Source organism: Urocitellus parryii, chromosome 11 (genome assembly GCF_045843805.1).
Source record: "Urocitellus parryii isolate mUroPar1 chromosome 11, mUroPar1.hap1, whole genome shotgun sequence".
NCBI lineage: Eukaryota > Metazoa > Chordata > Mammalia > Rodentia > Sciuridae > Urocitellus > Urocitellus parryii.
The window spans coordinates 19267443-19285843 of record NC_135541.1 but is presented as its reverse complement, the minus strand read 5'-3'; the positions used below and the strand labels follow the sequence as shown (position 1 = coordinate 19285843).

Genomic DNA, 18401 nt, shown 5'->3' with positions numbered 1-18401 from the left:
CTGAGATGATCATTGTATAAAGAGGGAAGGCTTATTTTGGCTCACAGTTTTGGAGTTTGGGGGCACAGCACATCCTGGTGGGAGTGTGTGGTGGAGGAAGCCCAGGTGCCTCGTGTCCAAGAAGGAAACAGGAAGAGGAAGGAGCAGGAATCCCATCATCCCCAATTACCTCCTTCTATGCACACCTCTTAAAGTCCCAACAGCACCAAACCTAGTACTACATTTTTAACACGTGGGCCTTTGGGGGACATAGATCTAAATTTCAGCAGAGAGAGAGGCCTGGAGGAGCCCCTGTTCTGCAGGCTGGGAGAACTTGGTGGTACTGCCAAGGCCTAGACCAGACACACAAATCCAGGCCACCTGGAGCTCGGCCGAGGCAGCAGCAGGCTCCTGGAGCACCTGCTGTTCTCCTGGCTGCGGGGGCAATGGGAAGAGGGTCTGTTGGGTATAGGCCCCTGCCCCAGGCCCTTTGGGTCTCAGGGGAGTGGCATTCTGACCTGTGCCTCCAGGTCATGGCCCATTACTGCTCTGGGAGAGACTGGGTCCTGGGCCCAGCCTCAGACCCAGTGTGAGTTGCAGGTGCAGGGGAGAGTTGCATCAGCCCCTGAAGGGAGAAGGCCTGAGCTTCAGGCTCACTGGACCCTGTGCTCTTTGATAAGTCACTTCCTCTCTGTGGTCCTCAGTTTCCACATCTCTCAGCAGAGATGAGAGTCCCCTCGTCCCACCAAGAGGCTTAAAGGGGATAGGTGCGGGCAAGATTTGACACAGGCACCTCCCCCCACCTCCTTAATTTGGGCAACCGCTCTCCTCCAACCTCCCTGTCTGGCTGAGGTGAGAGGTGGATGAGATGATTGTGAGGCTCTGGGTGAGTCTTGGGTGGCCTTCTGAGCTTCAGTTTCTTTATCTGTAAAATGGTGGAGTGGGGCAGGGGGCAGGATATGATGCTCTCTGCATTGCCCGCCATTGGCTCCAGAACCTCAGGCTGAGGACCAGCAAGGCTGCCCTCTCTGTGCCACTGTGGCAGGACCAAGCTGGCTTCTGCTGAGCCCCTGCCACTGCCTCCGTGTTCCAGGTGAGGAGCCGGAAGAGGAACCGAAGGTGAAAACCCAGTGGCCAAGGTCTGCAGATGAGCCTGGGCTATACATGGCGCAGACAGGTAACTCGGGCCCGCCTCCCTTGCTCCTTGGCGGGGGCCCGACTGTGTGGCGTCTGGTGGCATGTGTGCTTGGCGTGTGCCCGTCTGTGTCTATGTCCTGGAGCTCAGTCTCGTCTCTGCCATGTGAGGCCTGTGGGCAGGGCTGGGTTGCCTTCCAAAGAGCCTGCTACTTGGGGTCAGGGTAGGAAGGTCCCTCTGATGCCTGCCCCCATCTTGCTGGTAGTCCCCCAATCCCGTGAAACTGAGTGCCTGGGAGGTACCCCCTGCCGCCGACGCTGTCCCTCTCTCGTAGGCGACCCAGCGGCTGAGGAGTGGTCCCCGTGGAGCGTGTGTTCCCTGACGTGTGGGCAGGGTCTGCAGGTGCGGACCCGCTCCTGCGTGTCCTCCCCCTATGGGACCCTGTGCAGCGGGCCCCTGCGGGAGACCCGGCCCTGCAACAATTCAGCCACCTGCCCAGGTAGGCCCATCCCCCTCCCTTACCCATCTGCCTGCAGGGTTAGGTCCTGCCTGGGACTCAGGCACATGAATCTTCCAAAAATGCTTGATTGCCCCCTCATTCCATTCAACTAACTTGCCTGTCCCCACACCATGCCTTAGGCCCCACATGCTATGCCAGTCCAGTGCAGGGCACTGGGGTCACAGCAGAATCCCACCACACCTGGCTGGGCTCAGTTCTGGGCACCTCCCTCCCCCGATGCCTGCATCCTGGTAGGCAAGGCTCATCCTCACCTGCACTGCCCCCTGTGTCTCCCCAGTCCTGGCCTCGCAGCATCCCCTATACTTACTACCTCCCTGCATTTGCTTATTCAGCCCATCCTGCAGGGACTAAGATGAATGCTACTTTTACTTTAAAATGATTCCTCTCTGACTGGTCCCTTCTCTCTGGACTCTGCATCCCACTCCCCAGAGAGGTTTCATAGACCCTTAAGCCTTCTTCAGTTGAGCATGTAGTTGTTGAGGAAATGCATGTGCCTGCCTGGGACAGGTGGTGACTGTGAGGGGCAGAGCCCGATAGTCCTGTTCCTTGCTTCCTGATGGAGAGAAGTGGTGCCTGGCTGTGATTTAGAGTAGGGCTTATTTGGGGAGGGCTCCTGGTACTGGGTTGTGGCAGGTGCTTGGGCTGGGGCAAAGCTGTGTCCAGCGTGTGAGCTTTGTGTCGGTGTCCTTGTAGAGGTTCGTGTCTATTTGTATGTCCATGAGGTTGGGGCTGGGAAGGGCACTTCTGTTGCCCTAGGCCTGCCATGTTGGATTCAGGCTGTGATCTGGGGGTGGGGAGGCCCGATGGAGTGGATCTTGGGTCCCTTCCTGAGTTTTCCTGAACTCATGGTTCTTGGGTTGGTCCTGCTCTCCCTAAGTGTCTACTGGGGCTGTCCTGTGTGAGTGGGGACCAGAAGCCTGTGTTCCCTCAAAGGGCGGAGTCCTGGGGCCCTGAGAGCATACCCTGGCAACAAAACCCAGGGCAGAGCCAATAAGGAGCTGCCGCTGAGTTGCGGAGCTCCTGATTGGTGGGCGGATGGGCAGGCGCTGGCAGTGGGCGGGGCCAAGGTGCGGCCCAGCCACCAGCCACGTGCTTCCTTGCAGTGCACGGCGTGTGGGAGGAGTGGGGGTCCTGGAGCCTGTGCTCCCGCAGCTGCGGGCGGGGGTCCCGGAGCCGGATGCGGACCTGCGTGCCCCCCCAGCACGGCGGCAAGGCCTGCGAGGGTCCCGAGCTGCAGACTAAGCTCTGCAGTATGGCCGCCTGCCCGGGTCAGTAGCACCCAGGGGCTTCTAGGCAGGCACTGCCCAGCCTGGGGGCGGTGGTGGTGGTGGGGGGGACCCAGGGGGAGGCAGTCAGGACCAACACTCTGCGCCTGGGGGCCCTATGAACTTGACCAAGCATGAGGAGACTGGAGAAGTATGCCTGCCAGTGTGGGAGGTGAGCCCCAGTTCTGACTTGGGGTTGGCAGTGTGACCCTATCAAAAGGGAGCTGCTAGCCCCTTCCTCTAAGTCCTGGGCTGCCCTTTTTGATAATAGCACTTTGGTGCCAGTGGCCCGCAGAAATGGGAGAGGACAGACACTAAATTGGGCTTAAGTGTACGCAGAGATCAGAAGGCACCCATGCCCTCAGCAGCCCATGCCCTCAGCCAGAAGAGCACTCACACTTGGGTGCTGAGTGGAGAGGTGTCCTATGTTCCTGGAGCTTGTGACAGGCAGGCAGGGTGAGGCCCAAGCACCACCTGCTCACTGCAGTCCCCTTCACACACCCTGCTCTAGTGGGTCTGGCCTGGCACAGGTCTGAGTGCCTAGCAGGCTCTGCGGTTTCCCAGTGGTACCCTGTCCTCACCAGCCCGCCCATGCTCTGCTCAACGGCCACCCCTGCTTGTGTCTCCCCATGCAGTGGAAGGCCAGTGGCTAGAATGGGGTCCCTGGGGCCCATGCTCCTCGTCCTGTGCCAATGGGACCCAGCAGCGTAGCCGGAAGTGCAGCGTGGCAGGCCCTGCCTGGGCTACATGCACGGGTGCCCTCACGGACACCCGAGAGTGCAGCAACCTTCAGTGTCCGGGTGAGTGCTCAGCGTGAGGGTGGCAGGTGGCAGCTCTGTTCCTGGGGGCTCCTGCAGATTTTCACACTCCCCCTTTCCCACAGCCTCTGATGGCAAGTGGGGGCCATGGAATGCATGGAGCCTGTGCTCCAAGACGTGTGACACAGGCTGGCAGCGGCGCTTCCGCATGTGCCAGGCCACGGGCTCACAGGGCTATCCCTGTGAGGGCACTGGAGAGGAGGTGAAGCCCTGCAGTGAGAAGAAATGTCCAGGTACCACTGCCTGCACAGCCCTGGGGACCTGGGGGCACATGTGTGAGCCTGGCTGAGCCCCCCACTGTACCCACAGCCTTCCATGAGATGTGCAGGGATGAGGATGTGATGCTGATGACGTGGAAGAAGGCAGCAGCTGGCGAGATCATCTACAACAAGTGTCCCCCCAATGCCTCTGGTAAGGGGGACAGCTCTCCTTGCAGACCACCCCCCACCCTTCTTGCTACCCACTTCTGGGCCCCCAGCCCCCATCCTAAGGTATGAAGGGAGTGGGTGAGACTTGGCCCCCATCCTCAGCCCTCTGTCTTGTCCCCCTGCAGGGTCTGCCAGCCGCCGCTGTCTCCTCAGTGCCCAGGGTGTGGCATACTGGGGACTGCCCAGCTTTGCTCGCTGCATCTCTCATGAATACCGCTACCTGTATCTGTCAGTGAGTGTGCCCTGCTGGGTCGGGGTGCCAAACATCTGTCCCAGACCCTGGTAGGGAGTGGAGGGAGCTTGAGGCTCACTCATTCCACACGCCTTGGAGTATGCTGTGCCCACACTTCTGCCTGGCTACACCTCTCCTTGTCTGGCAAACTCCCAACTCAGACCTCAGTGCCTGACTCTCCCTTAGGATGCTCATCTAAGTGTCTGTGTACTCCACTAGACTTGAAGGCAGGGGTGAAGTTGAATTTTTGTGTGTGTCCCCAGTGCCCAACCCAGGGCCTGCCATGGTTAAGGGTGGTATCAGTGCTGTGTGTACGTGTTTCTGGCTGTTTCGGGTATTGGTTGTGTGTGTGTTTTAAAGAGCATGGGTGACAGAGCACACACGCATTGCACTTTAGGATACATGTGACCCCTTTGGGGTAGAAGGTGCCCTGCCCCGTACTGGCTTGTCAGCTTTTATACGCACATCTGAGCACTTTCCTTCTCCAGGTGTTTCTACTACAGTCTTTTTAAAGTATCTTGGGGATTCTCACTCTCTGGGTCTCTTTCTTGGACTCTGTCTTCACTGGGAGCCCCTTTGAGCCTCTCTGTCTGACCCCACATGCCTCCTCTCCTGGATGCAGGCAGTGGGTGTATGGGAGTGGGATAGGCCAGCATCTAGTCCCAGCTCCCAGTGCTCCAGTGACAGGGGCTTTCCTGTCCCCTGCAGCTTCGAGAGCACCTGGCCAAGGGGCAGCGCATGCTGGCAGGTGAGGGCATGTCACAGGTGGTGCGCAGCCTACAGGAGCTACTGGCCCGGCGCACCTACTATAGTGGGGACCTGCTCTTCTCCGTGGACATTCTGAGGAATGTCACTGACACCTTCAAGAGGGCCACCTATGTGCCCTCAGCTGATGATGTGCAGGTACCACCCTGTACCCCTGAGGGAGGAGGGCTGGGGATGGAGAAGCCTCAAACAGAAGGGGGAGTCAGTACCTTGGCAGGTCTCAAGTGTGGCTGTACTGGGAAGCCCCCATTCCCCGGGGCCGGGATTCCTGACCCTCATTGTTCTTTCCCCAGCGCTTCTTCCAAGTGGTGAGCTTCATGGTGGATGCAGAGAATAAGGACAAGTGGGACGATGCTCAGCAGGTGAGGGCCCGGCTTTCCGGCTCCCCCCCTCAGGTCCAATCACCACCTTGGACCTTTACACCTTCAGTGCTCTTCTGTCTCCAGGTGTCCCCTGGCTCTGTGCACTTGCTCCGCGTTGTGGAGGACTTCATTCACCTGGTGGGCGATGCCCTCAAGGCCTTCCAAAGCTCTCTGATTGTCACGGACAATCTGGGTACAAGGAGGCAGGCCGGGGAGGGTGTGATAGAACCCAGACCACTGTGGCTGGGAAGGGTTCCCAGGGGCTCTTCCCTTTTTCCTCTCGTTTCTGGGCCCCATCTTTCCCCCATTTAATCCCATGCTTGTGTCTTTCTCTCCACATTTCTTCCTCTCTCCATTTCTTCCTCTCTCCATCTCCATGTTGTCGGTACCAACCTCCGTGTCTGCATCTGCCTTCCCTGGTGTGTGTCTTCCCCGTGTCTGCCTCTTCCCCTGGGTCTCTCTGTTCTATCTCTGGTGCTGTCTGCCCACCCTCATCCTCCTGCAGTGATCAGCATTCAGCGAGAGCCTATCTCTGCTGTGTCCAGCGACATCACATTTCCCATGCGGGGCCGGCGGGGCATGAAGGACTGGGTACGGCACTCAGAGGACCGCCTCTTCCTGCCCAAGGAGGTGCTCAGCCTCTCCACCCCAGGGAAGCCACCCGCACCTGGGGCAGCAGGCAGTAGCCCTAGCAGGGGGAAAGGCCCAGGAACGGTGCCCCCAGGCCCAGGCCACTCCCACCAGCGCCTCCTCCCAGCAGACCCTGAAGAATCCTCCTCTTACTTTGTGATCGGTGCTGTGCTCTACCGCACCCTTGGCCTCATCCTGCCACCCCCCAGGTAAGTCCACCTGAGCAGAGAGATCTGCCTGTAGTCCTATGCTCTCAGGAACCCCTTGCTTGGCTCTGTTTCTCAAAAACATCCATGTAGCTTTCAGAGGCTTGGCAGATCCCCAGCTCTAGACCTCACCCCAAATCCTGGGCCCACTGAGCCTCAGGGCTTTCCCTGGTAACCCCTACCCCATCCAAGGCAGCTTCAGAGTTTCTGACTGGGTCTGGGCACCTGCTGGCAGGAGCTGACCTCAGTGCCTGTCCCCCAGGCCTCCACTAGCTGTCACCTCCAGGGTGATGACAGTGACTGTGCGGCCTCCCACCCAACCTCCAGCTGAGCCCCTCATCACAGTGGAACTCTCCTACATCATCAATGTGAGTAGGGGCCCAGCAGGGGCCTCAGGTATCCTCCATCATGGGTGGCCAGAGACCTGTCTGATGGGGAGGTGGTCCGTCCCCAGTGACAGGGAGAACCTCTGCCCTGGGTGGATGGCAGCTGCCATGGCAGGATGGTCAGGGGTGGGAGCTTCCCACCCTGGACTGCATGCATGTCTTCTGCTCCCCAGGGCACCACGGATCCCCATTGCGCCAGCTGGGACTACTCCAAAGTGTGAGTTGGGTGGCAGTCCTGGGTGAGGAAGGGTGCAGCCCCAGAACCCCTCTTCAGAAAGGGTCTCCTGCCTGGAAGGCAAGAAGGTTCCTTGTGCCATCCTTGGTCTGAGGTGTCAAGAGCATATTCTGGGACTCCCTGCTGTCACCTCATGGATGTAGTTTTGCCCTGGATTTCACCTGTCCCTGGGCTATGGCCAGCACTGGGGGCAGGGCTGTGGAGCTGGGCCCAGGGCTCACGCCACCTCTCCCCCACCCAAGAGATGCCAGCTCAGGGGACTGGGACACTGAGAGCTGCCAGACCTTGGAGACCCAGGCAGCCCACACCCGATGTCAGTGTCAGCACCCGTCCACCTTTGCTGTCCTGGCCCAGCCACCGAAGGACCTGGTGAGTGGGGGAGAGGTGCCTGGGCTGGGCAGAGGAGGATGGCCCTGGGCTGCCAGGGGCTCTCTGTGACAGTGCTTGTCAGGAGCCTGGATGATCCTGAATGTGTCTCTGTGCAGGTGCACTTGTGGGATTGCTCACAGAATCCTGTGCCCCTGGGATAGTGCTCAGCCATGACACCTGCCTGGGGGTGTGGCCATGGGCGCCATGTGCGTGTATGTGCACACATGTGTCTGGTTGTATGTGGAAGAACATGGGTGACTGAGTGTAAACGTGTCTGAGTGTGGGACTGAGTTTGGACTGTGCACATGTGAGAACAACAGAGCCGCCTGCACGTGGGTGTGCCAATCTGCACTAGACAGCAAGGCCAGGTGCCCCGCTGCTGCCCTCTCTCAGCAACTCATCTCCCACAGACCCTGGAACTGGCGGGGGCCCCTTCAGTCCCCCTGGTGATCGGTTGCGCAGTGTCCTGCATGGCCCTGCTCACGCTGCTGGCCATCTATGCCGCCTTCTGGAGGTAGGTTGAATGTTGTGGGGGGTGGTGGCCAGCCACCCGGCTCGGGCAGGCAGCCAGCGTCTCTGCCTCTGCCCACTGTGCCCTGTCAGGTTCATCAAATCTGAACGCTCCATCATCTTGCTGAACTTCTGTCTGTCCATCCTGGCTTCCAACATTCTGATCCTCGTGGGCCAGTCCCGGGTGCTGAGCAAGGCAGGTGCAGGCTCCAGGGGGTGCAGGGGTGGGTGTCTGCCGGGAATGGGAGGGGGCGTGGGGGTGGAGAGCGTCTGCAGGGGAGGGGGAGTGTGTTCCTGTGGATATCCGTCAGGGACGGATACGAGTACAATGCAGCTGGGTGTTGGGGTGGGTGTGTGTGTGTGAAGTGGTGTGTGAGCCTACGTGAGGGTGCTGGGGGTGTGTGTGTACTCAGTGATGAGTGTTTATGTACATCAGTGAATGTGTGCGTGAGCTGAGTGCCTGGGTGCACGTGTTGGGCGGGTGGCATTGGGCCTCCTCCTGTCTGTGAGGCCACCTTTGCCACCTACTTGTGGATGACCTGTGCTGACTGTCCCCTATGCCCTGTCTTCCTTCTCTGTACTGTGAGGGCCAGGCATGGGGTTTACTTGGCCTTGACATGGCAGGTGCTCTTGTCTGTCCCCAACCTGCCAGCCCAGTCTATGTGGGGGTGGCCTGCCCGCCCGCCTTCCCGGATGCCGAGTGCTGTGTGCATGTCACCAGGCCTGTGTCGTGCTGTGTGTGGGTGCAGGAAGGCGGGGGTGCCTGGCAGGGCTCTGTGGGAGGCGGGGCTCAGGTGGGCGGCTGGCCGCTGCAGCGCCCAGCACAGTGTGGGGAGCCTGGCCCCTCCCGCCCTGGCTGCTGCTCAGGGCCACTCCCTCCTGTTCCCTCTCCCTGCAGGGCGTGTGTACCATGACTGCTGCCTTCCTGCACTTCTTCTTTCTGTCCTCCTTTTGCTGGGTGCTTACTGAGGCCTGGCAGTCCTACCTGGCTGTCATCGGGCGGATGCGCACCCGCCTCGTTCGCAAGCGCTTCCTCTGCCTGGGCTGGGGTGAGCAGGGCCAGTGCTAGACTCTGCTGGTGGGCACTGGGGGCAGGGGAAGCAGAGAGGCTCAGCTCCGACCCAGCCCTCTGAGCACCCAGGTCAGCTGGGCCCTGAGCCCCAGCAGCCATCTCACTGCTCTCCTTCGTTCCCCCAGGTCTGCCTGCCCTGGTAGTGGCCGTGTCTGTGGGCTTCACCCGCACCAAGGGATACGGTACATCCAGCTAGTACGTGGGCCTCCCACGGCAGCTTGGGGTATCGGTGGGTCTTTTGGGGAACAGCCCTGGGCATTAGGCCTTCTCAGGCTGAGACTGTGGCTCATACCTGTTGTGGGTCTTGGGGCGAATTCTTTCCTATCTCTGAGCTTCAGTGCCCCCGACTATAACAGGACTTGCTGGGCTTGGACAGTCTCTCAGAACTCTTGAGCTCGGGGGTTGGCCTTTGTTCATTCCTACGGTAGCCCCAGGGGCTAGGCCTAATGTCCTTGACCTTTATTGGAAGGGAGGTGGCTCATCTCCCTCTGTCTAGGGCTCAGTCCCCACTGGTGATGTAGGCATAGCAGCCAGGGGGGTTGGGGGTACTAGGGACGGTGAGGGTGGGGAGGGAGTTGCGAGTGTCTGATGCCCTGTTCTTCCCCGTCCCAGCTGCTGGCTCTCCCTGGAGGGTGGCCTGCTATACGCCTTTGTTGGTCCAGCAGCTGTCATTGTCCTGGTATGTGTCCCTTTCGTTGTCCTGGGAGGGATGTGGCCCCAGAGGGTCATCTTGTCACCTGTGCCACCTCCTTGCCCACCGGCTCCCACCAGGGTGCTTCCCTGCCCAGAGGGCAGCTGGTGACCCTGTCTTCCCCGCCCACTCGACTGGGCCCCAGGTGAACATGCTCATCGGGATCATCGTCTTCAACAAGCTCATGGCACGTGATGGCATCTCGGACAAATCCAAGAAGCAGAGGGCCGGGTAAGGGGAGGGTCTCTGCGACTTGGCCTTCCTGGGAAACGTGCAGGGAGGGAGGGCTGAGGGCACTCTTGGAGGTTCAGGGCTTCAGGGTGCCAACTGGGACTCCCCAACCTTGGTGCATCAAGGGTGCAGGCAAGGTGGGCCCCGGAGTGCTCAGCTGCAGCCCCTCGCCCACCCTAACCCAGCTCTCTCTCTCTCATCTGCCCTCCCTCCCCACCCCTCTCGGGGCTCATTTTGCCCCTATCTCCCGGCTTCCCGTGTGTTTCCCCCTTCTCCCATGTCTGTGCCGCCCCCGAGGTCGGAGCGGTGCCCCTGGGCCAGCCTGCTCCTCCCCTGCTCAGCGTGTGGAGCGGTCCCCAGCCCCCTGCTCAGCTCAGCCTCGGCCAGGAACGCCATGTTAGTCGTGCCCCCTGGGGGGCGGTTGGGGTGGGTTGGGGCAAAGGAATGGGGGGGCAGTGCCCATGGTTGGGGGGAGGAGGGACTGTCAGCCCAGTGCCCTGGAGAGCTTGCCCTGCCCGCCAGCCGCCACTCAGTCTCTAGGGCTTGGGATGAGGTGGCAGAGGATGATGGGGAGTGACTGTCCTCCCCCAAGGTGCTGGGTTCATTCGCCCACCCTTCCCTCTCACCCCTCCCCCAGTTCTCTCTAGGCCCAGCCATAGACGACTCCTCCTCACACCGCCAACCTCCAAAGGCTCAGAGAGTCTTGGGCCCTTAGAATTTTTGAGCTATAGAACCTTGAAATTAGAATGATAGGATCTTAGAATAAGACAATCAGAAGCTAAGAATTAGAATGAGTGAATCATAGTCTTATCATCTGTCATAGAATCTGAGACTTAGAATTCCAGAGGCATTGAAATCTCACAATCAGAGACAGAATCATGGAGGTGGACAATTATTTCACCCAGGACCCCCCCCCCCCCGGCCCCCCGCCCCAAGCAGCTGAGAATCCTAAAATCCTGGCTCCATAGGAGTGAATCTGCTAGAACCTCAGGGTCAGCCTCCCACCCGGGCTGGAAATCCAGCTGAGCCTCCCTGACCTGTGAGGTCCAGCTTTATCTCGCACACCCCCAGACGCCCCCGGAGGTGGCTGGTGCCATCACTGTGAAGCTCTGAGGAGCAGAGAGCTCCCTCTTCCTTGGGCTGCCATCTGCCTCTGCCCAAGTCTGCTGAGCCAGCAGTTAGAAGCTTGGCCTTCAGAGTCGGCCAAGCTGGATTTGTGTCCCAGCTCTCCTCTCTGCCCAGCTGGGTGCACTCCAGTCTCCTCATCTGTGAATTGGGATACTAGCCCCCAGTTTTGTTTATTGGAGTTGTTTTGATCACAATTTGAAATAATGTATGTAAAGTGTTCAGTGCAGGGCCTGGCAGAGAATTGATGGTTAATCAATGGTAGCTCTTATTACTGTGATTAGACACTCTTGATCTTGGCTTCGCCTCCGGGGGCGACAGAGACCACAGTGCCCGCCCCCTGCTGGGCTGAACAGCCCTGACCCACTCTTTCTAGGACAGGTCTTGGCCCCCTGCCCATATCTCTGCCTTGGCCTTTCTGGCTGTCTCTGCAGAATGGTGCCATACTCTGCCCTGTCTGGAGCTGTGCCTGACTCTCCGTGGGGGGTATTGTGGGTCGCCGTGGGCTGAGTGTGGTGGCCCACCCAGTAGGGCAAGGCCGCCCTTCTCTCCATAGTGGGCTGTAGCAGGTGTGGAGGGCAGACCTGAAGGCCAGGGCCCACCTGCCTTTTTTCTCTGCCTTCCCCAGGCAATGAGGCTGGGGAGATGGAGATTTGGCCCCGACCCCAGCTTTCACCCCCAGCACCAGCTAGGATCCTAGGACTCTGAGCAGCCACTGGGAGCCTGGCAGCTCCTCTGTGGGGAGCTGGGGGACAGCCTCTGCCTCACAGTCCTGGCCCCATCTCCTCCCCAAGGATTTGTGCTCTGGCGTCCCCCCATGCGCTGCCTGTTTAATCTTTCTGTCTGGTGTGTCTGTCTGTCTCGTGCTCTCTCACTGTGGCTGTCTCTCCTGGTCTTTCTTCCTCTCCTCCTCTCCTCAGCCTACCCAGCTGGACTCTGTGGATGTGGCCGGGCCCTGTGTATTTTAAAACTCCAGTTGCTTCTGTGCCTGCCTCTGTCTGCCTCAGCCTCTCTCCCCTATCCCCTTTCCCTTCCTCAGTCTCTGTCCCCTGACATTGCCTCTGGCTCAGTCCCACTGTGTCTGTGTGTCTGTCCCCCGCCCCCCCCTGTTCCCGCTCTGGCCTGCAGCTCTCTGTTCGGTCTCTCTGGCTCCAGCTCCTCGGCCCCTCTCTTCTTGGGGAAACTATGGAGGTCCTAGAGTTTGAGACCCTGTGGGTCCCTGAGCCCAGTGGAGGCCTAGGCTTCTACCACCTGTCCCCTGGAGTGTCACTCTGACAGACTCTCTGCCACTGTCCCCTCAGGGCCTCGCTCTGGAGCTCTTGCGTGGTGCTGCCTCTCCTGGCACTCACCTGGATGTCTGCTGTCCTGGCCATGACAGACCGCCGCTCGGTCCTCTTTCAGGCGCTCTTTGCCGTCTTCAACTCCGCGCAGGGCTTCGTCATCACTGCCGTGCACTGCTTCCTGCGCCGAGAGGTGGGCTGAACCTCCCACCCCGTCCAACCGCCCTGCCGGGCTCTGGCTTCTCCCTGCTGTGCAGGCCAGGGGAATTGGGGACAGCCCCCTGGGGGTAACTCTTGGTGTGGATGCTGTTAGCCTGGGCAGCCGTGTCCTCAGCCTCCTGGCCAACTGGGGGTCCTTCTCCCCTCTGGCCCAGGCTGGGTGTCCTCATCTTCCCAGAGGCCAGATGCGCATCTTCCCTTTCACACCTGCCTAGGTGCCTGGGGTGGGAGACACAGCCAGTGGTTGTCAGGGCCCTGTGGCAGGCCCAGCAGGTGCCCTCTGCCTGCAGGTCCAGGATGTGGTGAAGTGCCAGATGGGCGTGTGTCGGGCCGATGAGAGTGAAGACTCCCCTGACTCCTGTAAGAATGGGCAGCTGCAGATCCTGGTGAGTGAGGAGGCCTGAGCGGTCTCCCTCCTCGTCCTCCTGCCCTGAACTACTTGGTTTCCCTGTCCACCACAAGGAGTGGGCAGAAGCTGGGTTTAAGTCAGGCTCAGCCACTGATAGTGGGGTGGCATTGGACGAGTTCTTCCTCCTTTTGGTTTCCCACCAGTCCCGTGGGGCTCTGTTGGGCAGTACAGAGGGGGTGGGGCAGTGCCTCTGGTACACAGACCAAGCAGAGCTGGGCAGGAAGGGGCCTGGATCCCCTCCCACCTGATGCACCGATCCTCTCTCTGCCTACCTGCTCTTTCCCTCTCGGCCTATAGTCAGACTTTGAAAAGGACGTGGATCTGGCTTGTCAAACAGGTGAGTCTGCTGGGCTAGGGCTGAGGACGGCCCCAGGGATGGGCATAAAGGGAGACCCCACTTCCTGTCTGGGAGGCCCTGATGGGGGCCTGGCTGCTAGAGTCCATGTTAGACATCAGACAGCTCTAAGTTGGATTCGAGTTTGTGATGGCCACCTATTGTATGCCTTTGGGTCGATACCTTCCCTCTCTGGGCCTCCCCTCGAATCTCTGCACAGGAGACAATGCTGCCTCCCAGGGAAGCCCCAGGACTTGGGGCCTGGTGGCTCAGGGGACATGTGTGCCAGCAGGAGCCTGGGCACCTACTGGCTGTTACTTTATTCTATCACTTCTGTGATTCTTACCAGAACCTTTTTTTATTCCTGTTTCCTGGGGAGATGCTGCCCAGGACACAGGGAGAAGCAAGGCTCTGTGACAGACCTGGGGCTGTGGGCTAGAGGTCAGGACATGCACAGAGCACCGAGCGGCTGCACCTTGGCTTTGTTTCTTGCCCTGCCTCCCTGTAGGCCTCTGAGCCAGTTGTCTTCTCATCCCCTCTGGTGACAGCTTCCTTCTCTGTCCAAGCTTAGGGGCTTGGTACCTGCCCAGCTGGGGCAAGAGCCTCTGGGGCACCTCCTTCTCAGGACTCACCCCTTCCTCCCACTCCTGCCCCCAGTTCTGTTCAAGGAGGTCAACACTTGCAACCCATCTACCATCACGGGCACACTATCCCGCCTGTCCCTGGATGAGGACGAGGAGCCCAAGTCCTGCCTCGTGGGTCCTGAGGGCGGCCTCAGCTTCTCACCACTGCCTGGGAACATCCTGGTGCCCATGGCAGCCTCACCAGGGCTGGGGGAGCCGCCGCCCCCACAGGAGGCGAACCCTGTGTACATGTGTGGGGAGGGCGGTCTGCGGCAGCTGGACCTTACGTGGCTGCGGCCGGCAGAGCCAGGCTCCGAGGGGGACTACATGGTGCTGCCCCGGCGGACTTTGAGCCTGCAGCCTGGTGGTGGGGGCGGAGGGGGTGAGGATGCCCCCAGGGCCCGGCCTGAGGGGACCCCCCGGCGGGCTGCCAAGGCACTGGCCCACACTGAAGGCTACCCCAGCTTTCTGCCCGTGGACCACTCGGGCCTGGGGCTGGGCCCTGCCTATGGGTCTCTACAGAACCCCTATGGAATGACCTTCCAACCACCACCTCCAACACCCAGCGCCCGACAAGTGCCCGAGCCAGGGGAGCGCAGCCGGACCATGCCCCGCACAGTGCCCGGCTCCACCATGAAGCTGGGTTCCCTGGAGGTGAGGAGCTGTAGGAAAGGGGGAGAGGGGTCTGCCCACTGTGTGCCTGAGGCCAGGCCTAAGTCACAGGCTGCAGTCAGGAAGGGGCATTCCCCTCCCCAGAGCAGTACCTACAGCTGGTCTTTGTGCATTTCTTCCTCTATCTGGCCTCAGGCAGCTCCAGGGAAATCCTGGTGTCTGAATTCTTCCGATGGCCGTGGACTTCGTGCACTGAGGGCACACTTCTGGAGTCATTCACTTTTGCTCTAGTACCTACTGGTTAGGATGAGTCCTCCTTCAAGGAGACTGGCTAGGGCCAGGGGCTGTGTTTTTAGGGAAGCTGCAGAGTAGGGCTGAGCCTGGGCCTCCACGTCCTGTGGATTCGAGTTCCAGTTCGCGATCTGCTGATCAGCAATGAGAGATTGAGCATGTGGCTTAATCTCCCAGTGCCTCTGTTTTCTGTGTGTGAAGTGGGGGTAACATTTGAGTCTCTTGGTAGAATAGTTTGGCGGATTGAGTGATGTAAGGCATTTATTTCTGTGTGGAGCAGTAGAAAGTGCCACAAAATTTGGGTTTACTGCTGTTATCATCCCCAAAATCAGCCCCAGGCACTGCCCATGGCCTATGACAAGGGACCCTCTGTTCCCCTCGGTAATCCTGCCAGATATATCCATTTGATGGTCCTCCTTTCCTGCAGAGTTTCTGGGACAAGCAATTGGTAGAACTCTAGAATATTCTAGAACTTGTTGGAAGAATGAGAGAATGTAGATAAAGAAAGGGCCTGGAGTCACAGCACAGACGTGATTGACTGCTCACGTTTGGCCTCAGAAATCGCTCCCAGTGCTCTGCACAAAGGGAATTGAGTTAGTGACTAGAGGGGGCTTCAAGTTTAGCTTTTTCCTAAAATGTTTCTTGAACATTTGGTGCCTGCTCCTGCCACAGATGGGGAAAAAAAAAAAAAGGAAAAAAGGGAAGGCCTAACTAAGAAAATGCGACAGTGACGTTAGAGAGGGTTACACTTAGCATTGTGGCAGGTTTGCTCTGTGGACACCTGCCCATGGTTGGGCCACTGTGGGAGGTAGGAATAAATGTGGTAGCAGTTGGAGGGGTCAGCGATGACGTACAGAATTGTGTGGGCAACTACTGCGGTGGGCGGCAGTGGAGGTGGCGTTGTGGGGCAGGGCAGAGAATTCCAAGCGTATTCCACTGGTCGCAGCTGTGTGTGCAGTGCCTCTGAGGCATCAGGGGTCAAGGAGAGGTATCCTGATGTCTCCAGAAGGAGCTGTGGCCAGGAAGGGAGGACACACCTGTGCACAGTAAAGGGCAGTAGAAGGTCCAGGGCAGAGGGCAGGCCTAATGGCAGAGAAACTAGGGTTGGGCGTGGAGGCAGAGCAGGCAGCAAAGAATGAAGATTGAGTGATGTCATGAGCCAGTGGGCCCTGGGAGGGCCTTAAGGCAAGTGGAAAATCTCTTTCCCTCCCTGGGCCTCAATTTCCCTGTTGAACCTGAGAAAGTTGGCCTTGGTCTCAAGAGTCCTCCCCTGCCAACGTTCTAAGACACTCAGGTGTCCTCCTGATTGGCATTGAACGTTGCGTAGCTTGTCAGGACCTTGAGGAGGTCTTGGGCATGAGGAGTCAGGGAGGCAGGGCCTGTTTGGGCAGGAAGAAGCAAGCCCAGATCAGAGGCAGGTTTTCGAAAGCCTGAATCCCTGTTTGCAGGATGAATACAGGGTTCCAGATCAGAGGCAGGTTTTCGAAAGCCTGAATCCCTGTTTGCAGGATGAATACAGGGTTCCAGAGAGAGGGGAGCCTATGCCTTACAGAAGGAAAGGGGCAAGATGGGGCAGGAGAGGTGGGGCCTGGGGCACAGAGGACCAGTGTCGGCTCTGTGGGAGTCATCGTCCCTGTGGCATTGGAAATCTGCTGCATGTTGACCTGTGTGCGTGCCTCAGCGTGCTCCCTGGGAGCGTCTATCCTCGTGTCCTAGCCTGTGTGTGCATGACAGGCCTCAGCTCCTGTTCCCACAACCCCACGGGCTGGCCCATAAGGATTCCATCTCCTGGGCCTGGGTTGGGGAGGGTGCTGCAGCCAGACCCCAGGGACCAGGTTTCCTGTCCCTGAAGTCCTGCCTGCGGTAAAGAGGTCTGCTTTCCTTCATTGTCCCCCTGTTGCTCCCCACCAGCGAAAGAAGTTGCGGTATTCAGACCTGGACTTTGAGGTAAGTGCTGTGTGTGTGTTGGCAGGTGGGTCATCTGTCCCTAAAGGGTCCACTCTTAAAGTGGCCAAGCTCCTTTGAAAAGCCTGACCGCCCGCCCCCCCAGGATGTCAAGCCTGTAGTTTCTGTGGGATCTTCCCACTATCCTCTCCTGTCCAAGCAGAGCTCTGAGGCAATGGAGAGCCAGCCTTGTCACAGAGGGGCCCAGAGTACTGAGTGGTCTGGGCAGGGGAGACCAAGGTGGGTCCCAGGGCTGCCCCAGGGGAGCATTCCCCTGATGCCCAACGGCTCCTAGAAGGTGATGCACACCCGGAAACGGCACTCGGAACTCTACCACGAGCTCAACCAGAAGTTCCACACTTTCGACCGCTACCGCAGCCAGTCCTCCGCCAAGGTGAGGGCTCCTCAGGGCCGGCTCCTGACTCAAGCGCAGGGCCTGACCTGGTGCGGTGGTCCAGGGGTCAGACCCCAGGGTCCCAGCGGCAGAAGGAGATCCAGTGGGTGTGTCCTCTGGCAGGGTAGCCCGAAGGAACATCGGCAGCCCTTGGGCTAGGGGTGGGGTAAGGCCAGCTGAGGGACTCCTGTCCTCCTGCCCTGCTTCACTGCCTGGCAACCTCAGCCGGCTGCCCTGATGACCTGCCCATGGCATGAGCAAAAGTCCTGGAGCTGCACAAGGGGTGGGAAGGCTCCGTGGACAGTGACCATTGACAGGGTCCACCAGGATCAAGAGGGACATGAAGCAGATCAAGGACGTGCTTTTAGGGCGGCCTGAGCACAGGGGTCAGGAGCCTCAACTCTGGAATCGGGCAAATCTACATTTGAACTCTCTTTGACACCTGATCACTGTCACTTTGGGCAGTACTGGCTGTCTCTGGGCCGCCTCAGTTTATGCTGTGCACGGGGTGAGAAGGCCCTGGCCCATTGCCATGGCTCTTCTGCTCCCTCCACAGGAAAAGCCCAGCCCCGGGGAGCGTCCCAGCCTGTCCCAACATCGGCGGCATCAGAGCTGGAGCACCTTCAAATCCATGACCCTGGGCTCGCTGCCTCCCAAGCCCCGAGAACGGCTGGCCCTGCACCGGGCAGCAGCCTGGGAGCCCACGGAACCTCCGGATGGTGACTTCCAGACAGAGGTGTGAGTGCCACTCCGGACTGCCCACTGCACAGAAATATATATCTCTCTATTTTCACACTCCGCTTTGGAACTACCCAGGAGCCAGCGCCCCCTCCCCCTCCCGAGGGCTGGGCAGGAGGCGCAGAGGACTCAGCTGGGCTGGGGGAGCCAGATATGGCGCAGCCTGGGAGCCAGGGCCCCTCCTTGTTTCTCAGAGGCCCCTCAGCCACCAGAGCCCCATCTTCGCCCCGGGCCTGTCTGTCCCTGTCCCGGGCTGGGGAGGGGGGAGGGGAACTTTGTTGAGAATAAACTTCAATCTGTGGACTTGTCTGCTAAGCTGTTTGCTGTCCCCCATCCCCACCCCCGGTGAAGGCCCAGCCCTGGCCCCCACTTTGTTCTTCCATCTCCTTGGTCCGCTTCACTTGGTCTTGGCAGATGGTATGGTGGGTGCAGGTCAGCCCTGGCTGGGCAGGCCTGGCTGGCTCTGACGCTAGCTGCTCACAGCAACCTTGCCAGAAGTTTGTAGGTTTTCCATTTTATGTAGAAAAATGATGCCAGGGCTGGGGATGTGGCTCAAGCGGTAGCGCGCTCGCCTGGCATGCGTGCGGCCCGGGTTCGA

The 18401-nt window shown here is 59.5% G+C and overlaps 1 protein-coding gene across 1 annotated transcript in view; it reads left to right on the top strand.

The window, feature by feature from the left end:
• Window positions 1–17868, top strand: part of Adgrb2 (adhesion G protein-coupled receptor B2) — a 34949-nt gene extending 17081 nt beyond the window's left edge. Inside the window, exons 3-30 of the mRNA XM_026391689.2 lie at window positions 1073–1156; window positions 1449–1613; window positions 2738–2902; window positions 3535–3699; window positions 3783–3950; window positions 4027–4128; window positions 4271–4377; window positions 5086–5280; window positions 5436–5504; window positions 5589–5697; window positions 6010–6343; window positions 6603–6708; window positions 6900–6943; window positions 7204–7330; window positions 7741–7844; window positions 7934–8036; window positions 8739–8889; window positions 9038–9107; window positions 9525–9591; window positions 9749–9834; window positions 10132–10230; window positions 12261–12432; window positions 12749–12844; window positions 13165–13204; window positions 13859–14478; window positions 16639–16674; window positions 16967–17065; window positions 17622–17868. Of these exons, the coding sequence (XP_026247474.1) occupies window positions 1073–1156; window positions 1449–1613; window positions 2738–2902; window positions 3535–3699; window positions 3783–3950; window positions 4027–4128; window positions 4271–4377; window positions 5086–5280; window positions 5436–5504; window positions 5589–5697; window positions 6010–6343; window positions 6603–6708; window positions 6900–6943; window positions 7204–7330; window positions 7741–7844; window positions 7934–8036; window positions 8739–8889; window positions 9038–9107; window positions 9525–9591; window positions 9749–9834; window positions 10132–10230; window positions 12261–12432; window positions 12749–12844; window positions 13165–13204; window positions 13859–14478; window positions 16639–16674; window positions 16967–17065; window positions 17622–17807 (3869 nt within the window). The 3' untranslated portion in view covers window positions 17808–17868. The remainder of the gene's footprint in view (window positions 1–1072; window positions 1157–1448; window positions 1614–2737; window positions 2903–3534; window positions 3700–3782; window positions 3951–4026; window positions 4129–4270; window positions 4378–5085; window positions 5281–5435; window positions 5505–5588; window positions 5698–6009; window positions 6344–6602; window positions 6709–6899; window positions 6944–7203; window positions 7331–7740; window positions 7845–7933; window positions 8037–8738; window positions 8890–9037; window positions 9108–9524; window positions 9592–9748; window positions 9835–10131; window positions 10231–12260; window positions 12433–12748; window positions 12845–13164; window positions 13205–13858; window positions 14479–16638; window positions 16675–16966; window positions 17066–17621) is intronic.
• The last annotated feature ends 533 nt before the right edge of the window (window positions 17869–18401 follow it).